The sequence below is a fragment of the Bubalus kerabau genome, chromosome 7, assembly GCF_029407905.1.
Source record: "Bubalus kerabau isolate K-KA32 ecotype Philippines breed swamp buffalo chromosome 7, PCC_UOA_SB_1v2, whole genome shotgun sequence".
NCBI classification, from domain to species: Eukaryota; Metazoa; Chordata; class Mammalia; order Artiodactyla; family Bovidae; genus Bubalus; species Bubalus kerabau.
In genome coordinates this window covers 12110999-12135426 of record NC_073630.1, presented here as the reverse complement: position 1 = coordinate 12135426, position 24428 = coordinate 12110999, and the positions used below count along the sequence as shown (strand labels likewise).

Sequence of the window (24428 nt, the reverse complement as noted above, 5' to 3'; positions counted from 1 at the left end):
TAATGCAATTACTTATGAACTGCTCCACATCTAAATTGCTGTTTTTTTGAGCTTGCCAATGGGGTAGTGAATGTGTTAAAAATCATTATCCAAAACTAAGACACATAGTCAGGTAGAAGACTGCAACTGAAGCATTATTTAACTGAGACGTACTGAATTCTGTATATTATATCACTGTTTGATTTCACTACCTTTACTTATTAATGGTTTTCACTTGGTGAAGTTACATGGCAACTTGTAGATCTGTATCCAACTAAGATACATAGACTTTTGTCTGGTAATGGATGACTGCCTTACAGCGTATTTACTGGTTTTATATTCAATTTTGCAATATTATTCTAACATTCTTTTATTAAATTGCTATAAATATCTAATTCCTCAGGTGCTCTCCGAACCAATTTACCATTATGCAGGCTCTCTTAAGTAAACCTTTGATTTTTGTCCAATCTGTATTTGTATAAAGTCATATTTTAAACTTTTGAAAATTATACCTTGACAGTTTTGGAGAACCCACTGAGACATTCAAGTGGACTCACATGTCAGAGTCAATTAAACTATATTGCTGGAGACATCACTTTACAATCTATTAAGTCCAGGCAAGTTCCTTCTTGGCTCCCAAAGTGACTTTCCAAGTGGAAGTAATGTTTTGCTGACTTTCCACTTTTCTATTTTTTTTTCTTTCTTCTGATTTGCATGAATTTGCTTGCTTGTTTGTTTTTGTTTCTGACAAAGTAAGTCTGTTACTCTGTCTGTTTCTTGTCAAACTTCTGGTTAGGGCTGTGTCCCTTTCCACAATCAAGTCTCAAAACTGTCGATTCTGTTTCTAATCTCAAACCACTAAGCCAGTGTAATTAAGTAAGTACCCCATGGCTTCAGCTGTGGTCCACAGTCAGAGGATGAACTAGTGAGCAGTGGATCTAAGTAAGCCTTAATCACATAGCCAGTAATATATATCTACATGAGCATGACTTTACATACCATAAATTCTCTGTCTGTGGGGTATCTAATGTAATGGTCTGATGATTTCATGATCTCCATTGAGCTGATGATGATGATCACAACTTGATCAGATGTGAGAATCTATATGGTAATATATTATAATGTCTGTTTAATCAAAGGAGACTAAATGGCAAAAGTAGAAAGACGAGATATCTGGAGTAACAGGCAAGTTTGGCCTTGGAGTAAAAAATGAAGAAGGGCAAAGACTAAAAGAGTTTTTGCCAAAAGAATGCACTGGTCATAGCAAATACCCTCTTCAAACAAGACAAGAGACAACTCGACACACAGACATCACCAGGTGGTCAATACAGAAATCAGATTGATGATATTCTTTGCAGCCAAATATGGAGACATTTATACAGTTAGCAAAAGCAAGACAGGGAGCGGATTATGACACAGATTATTAACTCCTTACTGCAAAATTCAGACTTAAGTTGAAGAAAGTAGGGAAAACCAATAGACCATTCAGGTATGACCTAAATTAAATGCCTTACAATTATACAGTGGAAGTGACAAACAGATTCAAGGGATGAGATCTGATAGACAAGAGTGCCTGAAGAACTATGGATGGAGGTTCGTAACACTGTACGGGAGGGGTTAATCAAAACATCCCCTAAAAAAAGATATGCAAAAAGGCAAAATGGTTGTCTGAGAAGGCCTTACAAAAAGATGAGAAGCATAAGGCAAAGGAGAAAAGGAGAGGTATATCCACCTGAATACAGAGTTCCAAGAGAGATATGAAAGCCTTCTTAAGTGAATGACGCAAAGAAATAAAGGAAAACAAGAGAATGGGACAGACTAGAGATCTCTTCAAGAAAATTAGAGATAAAAAGCAACATTTCATGCAAAGATGGAGACAATAAAGGACGGAAATGGTATGGGCCTAACAGAAGCAGGAGATACTAAGAAGAGCTAGTAAGAATACACAGAAGAACTATACAAAAAAGATCTTATGACCCAGAAAACCATGATGATGTGATCACCTCACCTACAGCCAGACATCCTGGAATGCAAAGTCTAGTGGGCCTTAGGGAAGAATCACTATAAACAAAGCTAGTGGAGGTGATGGAATTCCAGTTGAGCTATTTCAAATCCTAAAAGATGATGCTGTGAAAGTGCTGCACTCAATATTCTAGCAAAATTGGAAAACTCAGCACTGGTCACAGGACTGAAAGAGGTCAGGTTTCATTCCAATCCCAAAGAAAGGTAATGCCAAAGAATGTTCAAACTTTTGCACAATTGCATTCATCTCACACACTAGCAAAGTAATGCTCAAAATCCTCCAAACCAGGCTTCAGCAGTACGTGAACCAAGACCTTCCAGATGTACAAGCTGGATTTAGAAAACACAGAGGAAGCAGAGATCAAATTGTCAACATTCACTGTATCACAGAAAAAGCAAGAGAATTCCAGAAAAACAGCTAATTATGCTTCATTGACTGCGCTAAAGCCTTTGTGAATATCACAGCAAACTAGAAAATTCTTAAAGAGATGAGAAAACCAGACCACCTTACCTGCCACCTGAGAAATCTGTACGTAGATCAAGAAGCAACAGTTAGAACTGGACACAGAACAATGGACTGGTTCAAAATTTTGAAAGGAGTACGTCAAGGCTGTATATTGTTACCCTGCCTATTTAACTTACATGGAGAGTATATCATATCAAAATGCAGTGCTGGATGAAACTCAAGCTGTAATAAAGATTGCTGGGAGAAAGATCAATAACCTCAGATATGCAGATGACACCACCCTTATGGCAGAAAGTGAAGAGTAACTCAAGAGCCTCTTGATGAAAGTGAAAGAGGAGAATGAAAAAGCTGGCTTAAAACTCAACGTTCAAAAATATGAAGATCATGGCATTTGGTCCCTTCATTTCATGGCAAATAGATGTGGAAAGAATTAAAACATTGACAGACTTTATTTTCTTGGGCTTCAAAATCACTGCGGACAGTGACTGCGGTCATGAAATTAAGATGCTTGCTTCTTGGAAGAAAAGCTATGACCAATCTAAATCTAGACAGCATATTAAAAGGCAAAGACATCACTTTGCCAACAAAGGTCCATAAGTCAAAACTATATTTTTTCTAGTAGTCATGTACAATGTGAGAACTGGACTACAGAGAAGGCTGAGCTGAAGAACTGATGCCTTTGAACTATGGTGTTTGAGAAGACTCTTCAGAGTCTCTTGGACTGCATGGTGATCAAACCAGTCAATTCTAAAGGAAATCAACCCCAAATATTCATTGGAAGGACTGATGCTGAAGCTGAAGCTCCAATACTTTCGCCACCTGATGGGAAGAGCTGACTCATTTGAAAAGACCCTGATGCTGGGAAAGATTGAAGGTAGGAGGAGAAGGAGACGATAGAGGATGAGATGGATGGATGGCATCAGCGACTCAATGGACATGAATTTAGCAAACTTGCGGAGATGATGAAGGATACAGAAGCCTGATGTGCTGCAGTCCACGGGGTAGCAAAGCGTTAGACACAACTGAGTGACTAAACATCAACAATAATATAGTAATGACATAATAATCTTTGGGAAATATTTTAGGAGATCAAAGAAAAAATATCCAAATATTAAAATTTTGTGTATCTTGCCAGTGTCAGGCTCACAGATGGTTTAATTCTTGAGGAGATTGTCCTGTTTTAGATTTTGCTATTTATTAAGGGTTCAGAACTTGTGAAGTTACATGTTAACTTTTATATTTATGTCCAATAGAGATATAAATGTTTTCAATTTGGTAGAAAAGATCATCCTAAATATTATAGCTTATTACCATATGAAACATTAATCAGTTTTATAATCAAACTAATAGTCTTACTCTAGTACTTAGCTTCCTAATATTACCATGCTTCTCAATATTGTTTGAATAAAATTTTATTTTTATTGCTTCCCCTACTAATTACTTTAAATAAATCTTTAACATGTGCTTAAGTCATATTTTCAACTCTTAAAAATTATACTTTTACAGCAACTACTCTTATTTGAAGACATTATCTATTATATTACCACTCCCTCTTTTGTGCCACTACTCTACTACCCTGACACTAGTGACTTAAAAGTATGTATAACATAATTATACATGTTTCTTCTGTTTCCTTTTGCTACATATAAGATTTACATCAGCATAGACTCTTTTTGAGGTTTTTACTGAATCTCTAGGACTTAACCAAATCTAGTACTTAAATGATAATAAACAAACTGAATAAATGAATAGAATAGTATATAAATTTATCTTATTTATCACAAAAGACCAACTCAACCCAAAATAAAATGTAACATATACTTCAAATAGAGTTTAGCAGTAAACCATTAATCATCAATTAGTTTCTCTTGAAATTACTGTGGGATAGGTAGATAACCTGAAATTCATAATACCAATGTATAGTACAATAGTATTCAATAAAATATTTCCAGTTCCAGAACCAGAAGCTCTGTCAGACACATACTCATAGTTCTTGCTAAAGTTGGCCCTCTTCCATGAACTTCTCACTCAGTGTTACACTGTTCAAGACTAGATATACATGAATGGATTCCTTAAAGTAAATTCAGGAGCCACCTTGAAGGAGCTCCTCCAGATCTAACCTAGAATAATTTGAGCATCAAAAATAAATAATAATTATAATGGATTCTAACCTGTTGAACAAACAGTAACCCATGATTGTGATGATGATTCATGAATACACACATAACACACATATGCACATATATGCATTTTTACCTGAACATAGGAAAAGGGAAAAGACATTTGTATAGTAGAATGCCAACTAATAAATATGGAGGAGATGACAAAGCTATATAATCATTACCACCTAAGTATCATAGGAAAAATAATTTGGGAAGGAATCAATGGATACTAAACCTTCTGGGTAAAAAAATGGTGTAAAACAATATTTATTAATACATAACTTTCAGAGTATCTTTTCAGAGAGTAGTTATTAATTAGCAAGGGAATTATAGCAACTATACAGTGGTGAAACCTAGTAAATGCAACCTTTACCAAGGGATCAAATGTAATATTACCAGTCATGATACAAACTGACATCATATACTTTCTGATAGGATCCACTAAGAACACAAATATTACACATGTAGTTTTCCTGCCAAAAACTGCATAAGCTGAACCTAACAGTGAAATGCCAGACAAACATGAATTAGAGAACATTCTACAAAAAAAATAACTGTCATGAGAGTTAATGGCATGTGAGACAAAGAATGGTGAGGAACTACCCAGATTAAGAAGAGGGTGAAGTTACCTTACAGTTAAATATAACACATGATTCTAGATTGGAACCTGTTGTGTTGTGTTTTTTTTTTTTTTAATGAAACAATTAGGAAAAATTGAATGTGGATTTATGTTAAATAAGATAATATGTCAAGGTTAAAATTCCTAATTTTGGTACTTAATCTGATATATAAGAGAATATCCTTATTCTTAGAAAATACATGCTGAAGTATTTAAGAATAAAGGGTCATGATGTATATAATAACTCTCACATGCTTTAGGAAGATGATATAAAATGACATATGTGCCTATGTATTAGAGATAATAAGAAAGAGGAAAAAGGTAAAAATGTAAAGACTAATGAATTTATATAAAGGATAAAAATGGCATATGTATCTATGTATGAGACAATAAGAAAGAGAGGAAAAACATAAAAATTTAAAGACTGATGAATTTATATAAAGGATATATGGGGATTTTTGGCATAATTCTTCTAACTTTCCTGTAAATATGAAATTATTATAAAATAAAAACATAATGTATTTAGTAAAATTAAACTTACTTGTTATAACCTAGTTGATGCTGGTTTTGTATAGTCTCAAAGTAAATTTGGTTCCTTTTATCTTTTTAAGTAAAAGATTCACATGAGGGAATAGTAAAAGAAGCAATATATAGCTTACCTGCTCTCTTCAATCTGATATATTGATACCCAATTACATTTTGTTATTTTTAGTCACATTTTTATTTTTAAGAGGTAAACACAAAGGGAAAGAAAGAAGAAAAGACAGAGAGGAAGACAGCTCATTCTACTCATCTGAGTTCTACTTCCTACTATTTCTGTTTTTTGGATATGGCATTTTATGCAAAGAGATTTTTTTCTGAACAAAGATGTGATATAACCTTGAAAAGTAAGACAAAAATGAAGACTGTTTTACAATTCTTTAAATACACAATGCCTAACCCAGTTTCCAGCCAAGGTAGATAGCCCACAGTGTTCTTGGCTAAAAAATAATTTGTATTCATCTTACTTAAATCTTTGCTGTCTCACCAATAACTAAAAGCTAATTATAGCCCTCCTTCAGTATCTAAGGGGGACTGCTTCCAACACCCCTGGGACACCAAAATTCACAGATATTCAAATCCCTTATATAAAAAAGCATAGTATTTGCATACCACCTACCCTGATCCTCCCAAACACTTTAAATCATCTTTGTGCTGTGCTTAGTTGCTCAGTAGTGTCTGACTCTTTGAAACCCCATGAACTGCAACCTGCCAGACACCTCTGTCCATGGGGATTCTCCAGGCAAGAATACTGGAGTGAGTTGCCATGCTCTCCTCCAGGGGATCTTCCCAACCCAGCGATGGAACCCATGTCTCCCACGTTACAGATTCTTTACAGTCTGAGCCACTAAATTATGCATCATACCTAGAGCTTCTCTGGTGGCTCAGTCAGTAAAGAATCTGCCTTTGATCTGCAGTGTAGGAGTCCCAGGTTCTATCCCTGGATAGGGAAGATCCCCTGGAGAAAGGAATGGCTAAATTACAATGTAAATACTATGTAAATAATTGCCAGTGCCCAGCAAAGTCAACGCTCTTTGGAATTTTCAGGAATCTTAAAAAATATATTTTATCCAATGGGTTGAATCCATGAATGTGGAACTCGTGGATATGAAGGATCACTCACTGTACACCCCCTTATTTCTATTTTTCTGAGCTGTTAGTAGGCTGCTTCCTGTTTGATACATTACTAAGACCTGGAACAGATTCCAGAACTAGTCATTTCCTACCTCTTCCAGGTAGTTGTCCTTGTGAGTAAGGAACCTGTCTTTTTAGAATATAAGAATTCAATGACCCTCACAGGAAACCTAGATTTTTTATTTTAATGAAAGATTTTCTTTTTAATATCACAGAACTCAGCTGCCACAAGTAAGTTATGGCGAGCTCCTCTTGGTTGCCATGCCCTTCAAACAGTGTGTAATATATATCCAGGGCACATAGCTAGCACTGGGTTCAACTGAAAATTCACTTTGCTTGCCCATTAAGTCCACATAATAGAATCATCTTTTGCATTTTTCTTCAATTTGGGCTGCTTCTTTACCCTTAACAATTTTATTGTGGTTTTATTAATGTGATCCTGTTTCAGAGAGGAAAAAGAAAAAGAATTTCTAATGAAGTTTTTATCTATTGCTTTAGTAAAATAGGTTTGCTTATTGAACCAGAATAATTTGCTTTTTATGGCAAAATGATTCTTATTTTTAAATGAATATAGGAATTTTTAGCAAAGTCAAAGTGTCAATAATCAGAAAATCACTTTATGGTGTTGTTTTAATAGAGCAAAAAGCAATTTCTGTGAAAACCATTTGTATGGTCAGCAGTTCTGATTTCCTTAAAATTACCTAATAGTCTACTTATAACAACAAGGAGAGAATCATAAAATGCCACAGACATTACCATCCTTTATGTTTGACCCCACTGCACTGAATCAAAACATACAAAACAAAACTATATACTGAACAACAGTGGCTATCTTTGAACTTCTTTAGTCAACAGACCTTACAGGCTTCCAGCAGTGTAATAGTAAGTTCCCTTCAAGCAACTATAGTATCACTTCATAAAACTTAATAGTGTCCCAACTCTCTTTTGTCATGCAGGATTTCCTAGAGAGATGAACGCAACTGGAGAAAAGCATGCATTAATAGTTCCTTTCTCTTATTCTAAATGTAAGCCCAGCATCTCTGCTTAGTTCTTTTTTCTCAGCTATAGCAGCTTCCAGTGGATTGCTGGGTCAAGTTAAATCTTTAGGATCAGTGTACCCTGGCACCCACTCGACTCAGCAATAATTTCTACTTTCATTATTATTATTAAAAAATAAAAGGAACAGTGAACCCTTTTATCACTGTGATTCATGAACCATAGCTAGGTGGCTGATCTTCTTTTCATTTGAATCCCTATTTGTATTAATGTATCCACATTTCTTTGGAATATAAATCTACTGAAGGCAACAGCATGCTGAGATATACTGTCTCATTCCAACCAGCACCTAATACATCATATGAACTATCTGACAGCTGGTTACTCCTCTCCCTGTTCAAATTCATGCAGTTCAAATATTCAAGCTGACTATCCTACTGGTAGATGTATTCTTCCAGTAGAAAGAAGAAAGACAAAAGCAAAAACTTGAGTGTGTCATAAAAGTTTCTCTCACAAATGTTTAGGGATCTTAAGTTATCTCAGAACAGACTAATACCACTAGTAAATACACTATAGCTCAAAATTTATATTTAAAGTAAAATAAGTTACTCTATAATTCACTGTTCAACATTATTCTTTTGTTCTGGAAGTCACTGACTATTACTCTTTTTGATAATATTAACTTGAGATTTAACAGAAGATACTTTTAAATTAAGTAATTTATCAGGGCATTATGTGAGTGTTCACATAAATGTCCACAATGTTTAAACTTTTTTATCTAAGAAGAAAAAGGATGCAAATTAAGTTTCTTTGTAAACAGCCAAGACACTTGGCTGATGGCAGATGCTTTTTTCCTAATATCACAATCAGAAAATAACTTGTGGAGTAAACTTTCTAATTAAAGTATAACACAAATATAGTACAATATGCAAATATTAAGTGCACATTTCAGTTTTTTCTAAGCCACATAAACTGATTTTGAAAAATGTAAGAATTTCTGAAAAATAAATGAGAAATCAGATAAATAGTAGGCTACCTTTATAAAGCATTAACTTATATATTAATATTACTTGAATTTTTAAGGATTATTTTTGTGGTGGCTTAAAGGAGCCCACTCAACTTACTGTCATGAGAACTTTAAATGTGAGTTTGGCTCTTAAAATGTTTTCCTTTCTAAGTGGATACTGGAAAAGTCAATGCTACTTTTTTTCAGTTTCTGGCTTCAACTCATGATATTAATAAATATGTGTCATTTTCATTAATACAGTACTTTAGATTTTATAAAGCCTTTTCACATAAAATATAGTATTTGATCCTTAAAACAACCGATGAGGTGGGTACTATTATTAAGTGAAAGACACGAGACTAGAATTCGGTGTCCTTTCCCCATCACTTATTCCTTTTATCACACCATCCTTGCATATTTAAAAAATTTAAAAAGTCATACTTAAATGACATGAAAAGAACTCCTATCTTGTAAATTTGTCTACTTTGATCATTTTCATGTGTTAGAAGAAACAATTTGCCTTTGGTTCCTAAGCAATATGATTTTATCCCAGACAAGTTTTGCAAAGAGAAAACAAAATAGCACATTCTTATAAGATACTAAATACTAGAAGGCATGAAGGGCATTCGGGTGAAAAAAGTATGTAAAAGCAAGAATTTACTACAAAATTGTTTAAGAATTTATTAATTTACTACATTTTATTACATTATTACTTTTCTTATAATTTGGGAAACTAAAGGTATTTAATAGATTTTCTTCCCTTCTGAAGTCATGCTGAAAACTCCAACCTCCCCTTTGTGCCCACACCCCGTATGCAAGTTCCTCTTGGACTACAGCCAGCTGGAAGCACAATCCACAGAAAGCTCCAGAGGAGACAAAGCAGAAAAAGCAGTGAAAGACAAGAGAGTAAAACAGGAGTGGGTTATGCGTGGTGGTCTCCTAGTTGGCAAGTGTCAAATGCATGTTGCTTACACAATGCACAAAACTTCTGCCACTGTCTTTGGCTCAACTTGCTGCCATCAATTTGAAAATAAAACCAAAAAAAGCATATTGTGGGTGACAGTAGGGAGGGTAGACTTAATTACTGAAACATATTACATGGACTCTCAAAGGAAGGTCCTAGTTTAAATAACATAATTGCTGCTTCTCCAATATGACCTTAGAAACAGAAGGGAAGGATTGAGAACCATTGTATAAAAACTGAAATAGGATAGTAGCATAGACAGGGGAGAAAGGGACAGTAGCCATAACTATGAGAGCAAAAGTCAATTCTCTGCATATTTTTTCCAGATCCACTCCAAAGTTTCAGTCCTTGGATTTTTAGCAACTTTCCTTATACAAATACCTTTTTCACAAACCTCTCATTCTATTGCCATAAGTCTGATACACTGTGATTTTTCAATGTATCTGTTTGACCACGTGAAATATAATTTTCACTTACAAGGTAAGTTCTGGGAATGTAGTATACAGCATGAAGACTATAATTAAAAAGAAAAACAATGAGAAATTTTGTACTGATTGGCTCTTTCTGGGTTAATGAGGCAATTATATACATCTAAGAATCCAAACTCTATCCAGCAGTCTGGGCCAGTGCTTCCCAGATGTACAAAGGAGCTGGGAAGGTGGGTTGGTATTCCAGACCTCTTCACTTGTACTTCATATGACCTACTTCACTTGTACCTCTTGACAGCTGATAAACGTTCTGATTCGTGTTGAGTCTCTCGACAAAAAACATTCTTTGTGTTTCTCACTGAAGCATAAACTAATCAGTGGATAATGTTGAAGACAACCAGCCAAGCATTATAAGCATAATTTTGTAAAGGAATTACAAATGTATACAATAAAGAGCCTAAAGGATGGAACGAAATAAAAGCACGTGGGTTGTTGCCAGTTGAATGGACCAGGCTAAGAACAAAAGATATTTAAAAAGGAGGAATTTCAGAGCAAACTTTTAGAACTAGAGTGACATGAACACTGAATTAAATTATAAAAGTGATAAAATGACAGCTACTCTAAATTAAGAATGACTAAACAAAAATATCATCACATAGGAAAAGTGTGAAATGTATATGTTTGATTCATTAGTAAATCACACTTTCTTATTCTGAGTTGCGATATGACAGTTTCTGAAATAATTATAAACATTTGTCTTGATTGTTAAAAATTATTTGAAAAATATTCACATATTAAAATATATATTTTCTACAAAGTGATTATAATGCATTATATATAATTTTACTACAATATTTTTCTTGACCTTCAAAGTTAAAACTTGTTTTGCTTTTTTAATTTATGAAAATTAATTTAATAGCTTGTATTTAAATTTCAAAATAATAAAATAATCCTAGGAAGAATAAACTTTTTTTCACTGTGTAACCAGAATAATGTAAAAACTTCAAATGCCAATGATTATTCTCTCAGAAAATATAAGTTATTTTCTTCAAGGTCAATTACATATTACAGACTATGCAGCTGTTCAGATGATCAAGATTTTCCAGGGATCTTGAGTCAATAAATATTCTTTCTCATGCTATGAATGCTGTGTCAGCTCATGTGGTTACCTAAACAAGACATAAACAGTTTTCATCTTTCAGAAAACTGACATTAACTGATCCAATTACAAATGCAACTGCCATCTTTGCATTCTAATCCAAGATTAAAAGGTAAATAACCTTAATTTTCCAATTTCTTAATTTCAGAGGGATATGAAGTTGTTACTGCATATGGTGACTGCAGCCATGAAATTAAAAGATGCTTGCTCCTTGGAAGAAAAACTATGACAAACCTAGACAGTGTGTTAAAAAACAGAGACATTACTTTGCCAAAAAAGTCCGTACAGTCAAAGCTATAGTTTTTCCAGTAGTCATGTACAGATGTGAGAGCTGAACCATAATGAAGGCTAAGTGCCGAAGAATGGATGCTTTCAAATTGTGGTGTTGGATAGTTGAAAGTCCCTTGGACAGCAAGGAAATCAAACCAGTCGATCCTAAAGGAAATCAGTCCTGAATATTCATTGCAAGGACTGATGCTAAAGCTACAGCTCCAATACTTAGGCCACCTGCTGTGAACAGCCCACTCACGGGAAAAGACCCTGATGCTGGGAAAGCTTGAATGCAAAAGGATAAGAGGACAGCAGAGGATGAGATGATTAGATAGCATCACGGATGCAACGGATATGAATTTGAGCAAACTCTGGAAAATAGTGAAGGACAGGGAAACCTGGAGTACTGCAGTCCATGGGATCACAAAGCATCAGACACAACCTAGAGACTGAACAACAACAACATAAAGTGTCTAACAGTATCCCAGATATAGTGTGGCTAGAGAAAAAAATCTTTAATTTTCTTCTACTATTGGACTTATTAATTATTTCCTTTATAAATAATAATGTGCTATGCTATGCTATGCTAAGTCACTTCAGTCGTGTCCGACTCTGTGCGACCCCATAGACGGCAGCCCACCAGGCTCCCCCGTCCCTGGGATTCTCCAGGCAAGAACACTGGAGTGGGTTGCCATTTCCTTCTCCAATGCATGAAAGTGAAAAGTGAAAGTGAAGTCACTCAGTCGTGTCTGACTCTTAGCGACCCCATGGACTGCAGCCTACCAGGCTCCTCCGTCCATGGGATTTTCCAGGCAAGAGTACTGGAGTGGGGTGTCATTGCCTTCTCCGATAAATAATAATAGAAATATGTATTATTCTTAATAAAGCTTTGAATATATTCTAGTATTGCTATTACTAAAATGTGATCGCTTATTGCTATGTCCTGAATGTTTATGTACCCCCAAAATTCTTATGGTAAAATACTAATTGCTAAAGATGATGGTATTAGAATGGGGGCCTTTGGGAGGTGCTAGGTCATCATGGTAGATTCTTCATGAACAGGATTAGTGCCTGCATAAAAGAAGCTCCAGAGAGAACCCAACTCCTTCCATCAGACACAAGCAAGAAAGTGCTGGCTACAAATGAGGAACGATGCTGCCACTTTGATCTTGGACTTCCCACCCTCCAGAACTGTGGTAAATAAATTTCTGCCATTTATAAGCTACCCAGTCTGTGATATTTTGTTACACCAGCCTGAACAAACTAGTAAATTTGAATAATGTAATCACAGAGGGAAAAATTAGGTGCTATGGACATTTTCATATGAACTGTATGAAGAGAAATGGTAATAATTAGGATACTGCAATTACTTACAACTGATGTTAAAGCATTTGAAGGTGAAGTGATTTTTCTCTCTGAATATGTTATTCATAGGATTGTGCGCCAAACATATAAATTATGACAGCTTCAAAAAAAAAAAAAATTACTCATCCCAAAAGCTAAAGTGAAAAGACCAAAATAAAAAGAATGGAATATTTTACCTCATTCTTCTTTTTTTTAAAAGGCAATTCTGAATCTACAAGTTTATAATAAAAAGGAGATGGAAAAATAATATATGTAGGTGATATATTAAATAATAATATATTAAATAAATATATTAAGAATGGATATATTAAATAAATATGTAGGTGATATTATTAAAAAATCTGTGGTAAAAGTCACATAATTAAAACAAACCGTTTTAACCATATTTAACTGTACAGTTCAGTGGCACCTGGAGAAGGAAACAGCAACCCACTCCAGTACTCTTGCCTGGAGAATCCCATGGATGGAAGAGCCTGGCAGGCTACAATCCATGGGGTTGCAAAGAGTCGGACATGACTGAGCAACTTCACTTCCCTTTCACTTTCAGTGGCACTAAGTACATTTATATTGCTGTGCAACTCTCACCATCATCCATCTCTTAATTTTTCCCTTTCCTAAATCAAAATTCTGACCCCACTAAACACTAAGTCTTCATACCCCCTCTCCATCTCCCAACCCTCATAGACATATTTGACTTAGAACTTGTATTTATTTAATGGGTTCTCAATAATATCACAAACACAATTGACTATTTCTGGCTAGTCCATAACTGTTGCACTGATAGGATCTGAAGAGCCAGTCTATAAGGTTGATTATCCTAAATGAATGATGTTTCTACTAGAACAATATCAAAGTTGATATGGTCTTGATCAAGTACTTAGCATCAAAACCCAGAGTTTTATCAGTGTATCATAGAAACATCTGTACATCTGCATAAATTAAGAATATACAAAAATATCCATAAGCATACCACACACAGTGATTGTACTAAAGGCCTTAATTCATATGTATAGTATCTATATTACAACCTAATTAGCAAGTTTACCTTTAATTCACCAATACTTATTGTACACCAGGCACTTTTAAGTGCTATAATAAATGCTAATATATACAAAATGTCTTCCATTTAAAAGACTGAATGAAATCAAATAATAAAATGAGACATATTCAGATAACTACATAGTGCCAAAGACAACTTAGAAGGACATTGATAGGAAAAGTATAATAAGTAACTAGAAAAATCAATAAAGGCATTACGGATTAGGGATATTAATCTAAAATTAATATACTACTTATCAACAAATTTAATTGCATGTGTAATGACTGATACTTATGACTCTCCTTCTTACAATATATAAGGATTGAGAATGATTTGTATGCCCCCATTTTCCTAAATAGATTAATGACTTCCTTTTCTTACTAACTGTCCTTGTAGCATGCAATGATGATAGCTTTAATTCCATTCACAATGTTCCATAAATGCTGAGATCTTTAACTCCCAAAAAGCCATTAAAATTTTTATGTATTTGAAAGTCTTATTTAAGATTTCAGGATTAAGAGGAGAAATTTCTTAAATCAGATCTTCCAATGATCTTTCATTTGCTCTTAATTTTGAGCCTGAACAACCTTCATGCCACAAAACGGAAATGTGAAAGTGCATATACTAAACAAGCCCAGGAAAACAATTTTCCCTAGTGGATAGTAGAGGTGGGATATTTTAAAACGGATTCTTTAAACAGTAATTTTGTACTTTCTCACCTTCTATGTGAGTGAGAAGGTGAGCTCCTTCTCACCACTATCGCTATCCTCAATTCTAGAAATTAGCCAGGGAGGCATGTATACAATTAACAGTGTCAATTTGTACACTGGGATACAGAAATTCTTGTGGCCTTTTTTAATCCTTTTAACTTTTGATATCAATGGTCACAACCCAAATCAAGCATGCCCCCACCCATCCTGAATTTTAAGATGGTCAAAATGGTTAAATCTGTTGCATTGATAAGATTAGGTTAATGTCTCCCAATCTGGAACTATAAAATCCTCAAGGGCTGTCTGTTTCATCTTTGCATTTTCAAAGTAAAGTTCTGAAAACAAAGTATTAAGTTTTCAATAAACATTTATTGAAAGAAACTGTGAATGAATTGATGAATGGATGAATGAATATAGAAAATGCTAACAAAGGTGAAAACAGTAGGCCCCAGAAGAAAAGTGAATGCAGAGTTAAGTGCTTGGCTATTTAATACAGGGTTTTATTAGTCTTAGATTAATCAACTATTGTCAATAATATTTAAATTCTAGATTTCAACATATAAAATAGAATGAAAAGAATTAGAATACAACATGAAATGCTGATGATATGCAAGTCACTACTTTTTTTCTCAACTGTAAGTCTGATCCATTCTTCACAGAAGAAGTTCTACAGTTCTTGTTTTTACTATGCTATTCACAGTTTCTACACAAAAGCAGCAGGATGCCAAACTGCAAATGAGAGGAATTACACTGTGTCAGAATAAAAGTGGCCATAAGTGAACACTGTCAGGATCATTCAGCACAAATAGTTGAGGGCAACTCTGCGCACATTTGCTGAGTAATCTAAAACTAACACAACTTTCCAAACCAGCTTTTACTGTAATAAAAACAAGAATTTCCAAATATAGTAGGATTCCCAAACCTGGAGTCAAGTATTTTAGATATATACAAGGCTTTTCAGTCAGGAAGAGAACACATCTCAGAAGACAAAACTTGTGGTTAGAATGAATTTTTCAATTCCAAGATGATTTCCTCTTTCTGAACCATAGTGACAAACTCAGTGTGAGGCATAATTTGACTTTATGACCATCAAATGCCTGAAAACAAAAAGGAGGGACAAGGTAAGCAGGAAATCTCAGTTAATTGAAAGAACTGAGATACAATATTCTGTTTGGGAAGATGATAATAGTGCCCCTGATCCAATGTCTGAGTCTACATCATCTAGACACATGGACGGACTATTCCCAGGTCCCTTTTGTGGCTAGTTGGGGCCAGGTGATCAGATTTGCTCAATGAATTGTGAGAGGAAATGAAGTCTTTCACAAGGAAAACATTTATTACTGGGACGAGGCCTCCAGAGATCTCTCTTCACCACAGTGACAGGCAATGTTTGCAATGGCTGCTGCTTCAACAGCCTGAATAGAGGAGGAGACACTTAATGGAACTCCAGCACCTTCCACAATGAACATGTAGCCTGAGGAAGAAATAAATCTATATTATAAAGTCACTTGGATGTGGAGGGTAATTTTGCTCTTTATGTAGCCCTTTCTCATACACTCAGGCACTTTACTTTCTCTAGTGCTTCTAGGTGCTATATATTGTTTAACACACACAAATTTATCCTCACATTAATCCTTTTTTCAGAGAAGGGTGATCTGGTAAATATTTGGAGTTAGACTTCACTGTGTAAAGTTTCTGGAAAAAACCAAGACTGATCCTTATATTTAATCATTTACACACCATAATCTGGAGGGAAAGCTTTGAAAAATAAAGAGCCTATTTCTAGAAAGATTATTTTTAAATGTTTGGACCATCCTAAGGGAAGAATCAAGAAAGTTACTCAGAGGAAAATTAAGGGAAGTCTCTATTTAAATCAGTTTGAAGAATTATAATAAATTTGAATGTCTATCAAATTGTTACAGATAAGCTTGATTTCTTGTAATAAATGGAAGCAAAGTCCAATTTCTTCTGACTCATTGATGTTCAAAGAGTTAACACATCCTGCCCTTTCCCTTTCATACTGTATATACCCAAACTGTACAAAAACACTAGCATTCTGGCCTCTTTCACCTATTACCAATTAGGAAATATTTTTCATCATTCAGAGGAACATTCAGCATCTTAAAAATAGAGGCATACCCACCAGTAGAATTAAACCTTCTTGAAATACATGAAGTACTCTAGCACTTTCTAAGTATAAATACCTTCTTTTGTGACAAAGTTCCTTTTTGGATATTTCTCATCTGATACTGTCCATCAACATATCAAGAAATATTACCACATTTTAAATCCAGAGTAAGTACTAAATTTTGTTTCTTTTTTGCATCCCTTACAGACAATTGTAGTCTAGACTTAGAGCAAGCATAGGTTGCCTTACAAGTGTTAACTTCATTATACAGAAATAACACAAGAAAGATGAAAAATTAAATTTAAATCTATCCCATTCCCCTCAAAGCATGCAGAATTTGTATTTAAGAAAGCAAGGATCCAAATCTAAATTCTATCTCTGCCACTTACTATGTTTCTGAGCAAGTTGCTTATCTTCTTACTGCCTTAGTTTCCTCTTTTGAAAAATGTGTTCAATAACAAATTCACTCAATTCGTAATATTGTGAGAATGGAATGTGATAATATATGTGAAGCATTAAGAGTAGTCCCTTCATTGAAATAAGTATTAAAAATACATGTTACTACTATTTTTCTAAAAGGAAAGAATAACTGAGCTACGGATGCATTCTCAAATACATAGAATCGCCTCAATTATTTTGGAAGAAGAATATAGAAAATGTATGCTATTTTTCACACATAAAGCTATCATTTCCTAAATATATGTCACTTGTTTCACATATAGCTAAAATTACCTTTAAAAAAAAATCCTAGCATTCCTTCCTTATAATGCTATGCTATGCTAAGTCACTTCAGTCGTGTCTGACTCTGTGTGACCCCAGAGACGGCAGCCCACCAGGCTCCCCTGTCCCTGGGATTCTCCAGGCAAGAACACTGGAGTGGGTTGCCATTTTCTTCTCCAATGCATGAAAGTGAAAAGAGAAAGTGAAGTCATTCAGTCGTGTCCGACTCCTAGTGACCCCATGGACTGCAGCCCACCAGGCTCCTCCATCCATGGGATTTTCCAGACAAGTGTACTGGAGTGGGGTGCCATTGCCTTCTCTGTCCTTATAATGCTAGGAGTTAAATAATACAATTTATGCAAGTTAAATTAACTATTAAACTATAAAGATTGAGACATTGCAAAGTCCTAATAAATAGAGTCATAAAGTAATTTTGATACATATTTCATGTGCAAATTCTAGTGTGTCAGTATTTATTTCAACAAATCTTACCTGTGAATTCAGTGAATAAGCACAATGGTTTAAACTAGTTTTTGTCCAATCTTCACAGCTTTTCCCCTATCATGACAATGGTGTAATTCTGACATCTAGTGGACAATCTACATCACTGCAGGTACACTTTTTGAAAATTTATAAAAACACCTCAAATAAAATAACAAAATCTTATTTTTACATTTGGCATTTAAAATTTTAAATCTTGAAATCATATCTGAGAAGAATAATGATTTTGTGGTGTTACAAGGACATTTATATAAATGCATCAATAGCACTAAAAACATGATATAAAAAGAATACATAAAAGGCCCAACTTTGGGCAATGGTAATAAACAGTGCACACTTATTAATATAAACTCATCTCTACAAAGGGATAATATAAATCTGGTGAGGAAAAATGTTTTGCAATAATTCACTGGCCATACATCTTAATGTTGCATCAATTGGAAAGCTATTTTAACATGTTCTTGTCTTTAGACAAAAAAATCAATTGCAATATTACAATAATAATATAATATTTTCAATGCAAATGACAGAAAGATGCAATATCAAATAATGTAATGTATCTATATACACAAACATAAATACACACATAATCATTTTTTAGCATAACAGTAACAAGAAACCCATTACTGTCGTTTTATAGATACTGATCTGTAAAATCTGGCCAAGCCTGGCCTCATGGCTAGAACCTCTACTTCAAGGACAATGGCTTTGCTATCACTCAAGGTTGTCTCAGTAACTTACTGTTTCTTCACATTGGAATCCTCAATGATGCCCTAATATTTTCATTTGAAACATAATTATCTAAAATGTATACAGATATAAGTGATTTAGTTTTGAGCATTTTTCTCATATATCCATCAGTAAGTAGGTAGATAGATCTTTTTTAAACAAACACTGTTAAACACTAGAAATAAAAACACCGCTGAGAACGGACACGTTTGTGACAAAGGGAGCAAAGTGAGTGCAAAAGGCAAGCCCATCCCAGAATCTGTGAGACCTTAGGCCTCACAGACCTTCTGGGCTGCAGTTCACTTGTCATCTTTTTCCACCCTAGCTGTATCCCGTGTTATGAGGGAGCTAATACAACTACCTCTAAGACATTTCAGCTCACAAGTCCAGGTTCGCACCCTACCCTCCTACACACATCCCATTTCCACCCTCATGTGCAGGCTTCTAGTTTATGCCAGGAATCTGGAGTCTCAGTCACACAGAATGTGTTAAAGCTTTGGACCGGCATATCACCTTGACCCCCAAAGATCTTAACCCTATGTGGAAGGGGAACTATATTAGGAAAGGGCAAAGTAGAATCCACTAAAGCATCTGAGAGTAGCACTGGCATAGGTGTGCTTTAAACAGGATATTTTTTAGGTGGCTAGATGGTGAAGAAATACTGTGAAATGATGACATCAGAGGGTGTCGTGATCAGCATATTTCTTAGCTTGCATATCACAGGGTCTTGTTCTAGAATAAAAATATCATATTTTCCATGGAAGTAAGGGAGACAGGTTTTAGGGGTCGCTATCCTGCTGTTGCTTCTATTTGTCCTAAGAGTCTCAAGTGAAAACTTATCCTCTCTGACTTATAACAACAACCATGCAGACCAAGTTTCCCTTCAAAACACAGACTCTTCAATAAGTGGTGCTGGGAAAACTGGAAAGATATATGTAGAAGAATGAAATTAAAACATTTGCTAACACCACATACAAAAATAAACTCAAAATTGATTAAAGACCTACATGTAAGACCAGATACTATAAAACTCCTAGAGTAAAATAGGCAGAGTACTCTTTGACACACATTACAGAAATATCTTTTTAGATCTGCCTCCTAGAGTAATGGAAATAAAAACGAACATAAACAAATGGAACCTGCTGCTAAGTCGCTTCAGTCATGTCCGACTCTGTGCGACCCCAGAGATGACAGCCCACCAGGCTCCCCCGTCCCTGGGATTCTCCAGGCAAGAACACTGGAGTGGGTTGCCATTTCCTTCTCCAATGCGTGAAAGTGAAGATGCTCAGTCGTGTCCAACTCTTAGCGACCCCATGGACTGCAGCCTACCAGGCTCCTCTGTCCATGGGATTTTCCAGGCAAGAGTACTGGAGTTGGGTGCCATTGCCTTCTCCAATGGAACCTAATTAAATTTAAAAACTTTTGCACAGCCAGTGTTTTGCACAGTCAGTTGTGTCCAACTCTTTGCAACCCCATGGACTGTCCATGGAATTCTCCAGCCAAGAATACTGGGATGGGTTACCATTCCCTTCTTCAGGGGATCTCCCCGATCCAGGGATCGAACCCAAGTCTCCTGTATTGCAGGCAGATTCTTCACCCTCTGAGCCACCAGGGAAGGAAACCATAGACAAAACGAAAAAGCAACCTACAGACTGGGAAAAAATATTTGCATATGATGATATGGACAAGGGATCATTTTCCCAAACATACAAAGAGTTCATACGGATGGCCAAGAGGCACATAAAAAGATGCTCAACATCACTAATTATTAGAGAAACACATATCAAAACCACAATGAAATATCATCACATACTGGTCAGAATGGCCATCATTAAAAAGTCTACAAATAGTAATTTCCAGAGAAGGTGTGGAGAAAAGGAAAGCCTCTTACACTGTAGGTGGGAATGTAAGCTGGTATAGTCACTATGGAAAATTATATGGAGGTTCCTCAGAAAATTAAAGCTAGAAATACCACATGACACAGCAATTCCACTCCCAGGCATATATCCAGAGAAAATTTCAATTTAATAAGATACATGCAAGCCATGCTGCTATGAACAGCACTATTTTTTTTTTTAATTTTTTTTTAATTTTTTTTATTTTTTAATTTTATTTTATTTTTAAACTTTACATAACTGTATTAGTTTTGCCAAATATCAAAATGAATCCGCCACAGGTATACATGTGTTCCCCCATCCTGAACCCTCCTCCCTCCTCCCTCCCCATTCCATCCTTCTGGGTCGTCCCAGTGCACCAGCCCCAAGCATCCAGTATCGTGCATCGAACCTGGACTGGCAACTCGTTTCGAACAGCACTATTTATGATAGCCAAGACATGGAAGCAACCTAAAGTTTTTCCATTGACAGATAAATGAATAAAGAAGATGTGGTGTGTGTGTTTGTGTGTGCTCATACATACATGTACTAGAATATTACTCAGCCATAAAAAATTAAATAATGCCATTTGCAGCAATATGGATATACCTTGGGATTATCATGTTAAGTGAATGAAGTAAGTCAGATAGAGAAAGACATATATCATATGATATCACTTATATGTATAATCTAAAAAAATGACATAAATGAACTTATTTACAAAACAGAAAAGGACCCAAAGACACAGAATACAAACTTATGGTTACCAAAGGAGAAAGTGGTAGAGAGGAGGTAAATTAGGCATTCTGGATTAACATATTCCCAATACTATATGTAAAGTGTATAAATAAGGATCTACTGTATAGTACAATAAACTATATTCAATATGTTGTAATAATATATAATGGAAAAAATCTGAAAAAGTATATATATGTGTATATGTGTATGTATATATTTATTTTGTAAATTAACTATATTTCAATTTTTAAAAATGGTTTTAAAAAAGAAACACAACAAAAATATGAGATGCCTATTTTTCAGTCTGTTTTCATTTTGCAAGAGGCATGAACATGCCAGTAATATATGGATTATTTTATTATACACAAGCATAGGTATATACTTACCATGCTGTTCATTTTTGAAGATGATGAACTTGCTCTTTGCTTCCTTAGACTATTAACTTCTTCTACATTTCCATCTTTTGGTTTCAAAATCATCCTGCTACTCCCTGCAGTTCCTTCTGATGAGGATCGCAGTCGCCTCTCTATAAATCTTCCTTCACGGTATGGACTGAGGCTACTGGCAAGAACTATTTAAACATAAATAAATAAAAATTAATATAAATGCTTAAATGTAATTTTTATAAAAGTTCCACTGAAAGCAAAAGGGAAACTCTTAGTGCCATTCAATAATTCTCAATCACAGAAAACTTTTTGAATTAGTAGTGGTAGTTTACTTAACTATGTAAATCACTTTGCAGCCCCCATATTTTGGAGTCATCCTTGACTTCTTCATACCTCACATAAATCGTATTAACAAATCCTGTCCTTATCACTTCAAATCATATACAGAATCTGATCATTCCTCACTATCTCCCCCACTAACATGCTGGCACAAACTCCATTAGTGCTTGCCTTGCTTACTGCAATACTTCTAAACAGTCTCTGGCCTCTCCCTAGTCCCACCTGCTTCTCCCTGATCAATACACAATCTATTTTCTACATGATAATCAGAATGATACACTTAAGTGAGACTGATCATGATAATTCCTCTAGTCAGAAAGCTGGTATGATTCCAATGGGCTACTGAGTTCCTCATGATATGACCTTACTCTCCTCATTGGTCACTTGTTAATCATATCTATCATATCTATACCCTCATCTTCGACTACCCCCGACTCCTGGACCTCTCACTGTTTCTAGAACATTGTAGGTGTGCTCCAGCCTCAGATCTTTACCCCATAGCCTTTGCTCTGATACACTTTTCTCGAATGTCTCAATGGCTTACTCCCTAATTTTTTCCAATATGTTATTTTGAGTAATACCTATTCACTATACTTAAAAAGGAAAACTAAAACAAGAAACTATCAGAAAAAGAAATTAAGAAAGAAAACACTTACATCTACAATTGCATCAAAAGAATAAAATACCTAGGAGTAAATTTAACCCAGGAGGTGAAAAACATATACACTGAAAACTATAAAAGACACTGATGAAAGAAAATGATGAAAATAAAAATAGAGTTGTTTTATGTTCACAAATTGGAAGAATTGATATTTTTAAAAAGGCTGTACTACCCAAAGGGACCTATAGATTTGATGTAATTCCCTATCAAAAATCATGATGACATTTTTCACAATCCTAAAATTTGTATGGAACCACAGATGACTCCAGATAGCCAAAGCAATCTTGAGAAAGAAAAACAAAGCTGGAGACATTACAAGTCCTGATTTAAAACTATGTTACAAAGCTATAGTAATCAAAACAGTATGGTATTGGCATAGAAACAGACAGCTTAATGGAACAGAAGAGCAAAGAAATAAGCCATTCATATATGACAACTAACTTTGGACAAACAGTCCAATCATATATAATGAGGAAAAGACAGTCTCTTCAACAGAAAATGTTGGGGAAAGTAAACAGTCATGTGCAAAAAAGATGAAACTGGAATCTTACACCATACACCAAAATCAATTCAAAACTTATTAATGACTTGAAAATTAAAACCAGAAACTATAAACCTCCTAGATGTAAACATGGGAATAAGCTCTTTGACATTGATCTTGATAATGATGCTTTGGACTACATATCAAAAATAAACAAAATAAAAGCAAAACAAACAAGTAGGAATATTTCAAACAAAAAAGTTTCTGCACAGAAAAGCAAATAATCAAGAAAAAAAGAAAAAGAAACAAAGATAACTAACTGGATGGGAGAAAATATGTGCAAATCATATATCCTATAAGGGGTTAATAGCCAAATATACAAGAAAATCATATAACTCAATAACAACAAAAAAATAGGCAAAGGACATAAGTAAACATAAGTATTTTTTTTTCCAAATAAGACATACAAATGACCAAAAGGTACATGAAGAAAAGAGCTCAACATTCTTAATTATCTGTGAAATGCAAATCAAAACCACAATGAGATGTTACCTCATTTTTGTTAAGATGGCTATTATCAAAGAGTCAAAACGAGAACAAGTGTTTTTGAGGCTGTGGAAAAAAGGGAACCCTCGTGCATTGTTGGTGGGAATATAAACTGGTGCAGTCACTCTGGAAAACAGTATGGAGGTTCTTCAAGAAAGTAAAAATTGAACTCCCATATGAGCCAGCAACCTTACTTCTGGTGATCTACCTACAGTCAACAAAATCATTACCACAAAGAGATCTCTGTACTCCCACATTCACAGCAGCATTATGCACAATATGATCAATACCGCATGGTGTCACTTATATATGGAATCTTTCTGAGTTGAACTCACAGAAACAGCATAAAAGTGGCTGTCGGGGGTTAGGAAGTGGGAGAAACAGTGAAAGACTGGCAAAAGAGTACAAACTTTCAATTATAAGATAAAGATCTGAGGAGCTTAATAACTTGAGGGAGGGGATCCTT

The 24428-nt window shown here is 34.9% G+C and overlaps 1 protein-coding gene across 2 annotated transcripts in view; it reads right to left on the bottom strand.

The window, feature by feature from the left end:
* CCSER1 (coiled-coil serine rich protein 1) overlaps window positions 1-24428 on the bottom strand; it is a 1463256-nt gene that overhangs the window by 1261207 nt on the left and 177621 nt on the right. For both annotated transcript variants that reach the window (XM_055587653.1, XM_055587652.1), the window contains exon 3: window positions 21936-22120. In XM_055587653.1, the coding sequence (XP_055443628.1) occupies window positions 21936-22120 (185 nt within the window). The remainder of the gene's footprint in view (window positions 1-21935; window positions 22121-24428) is intronic.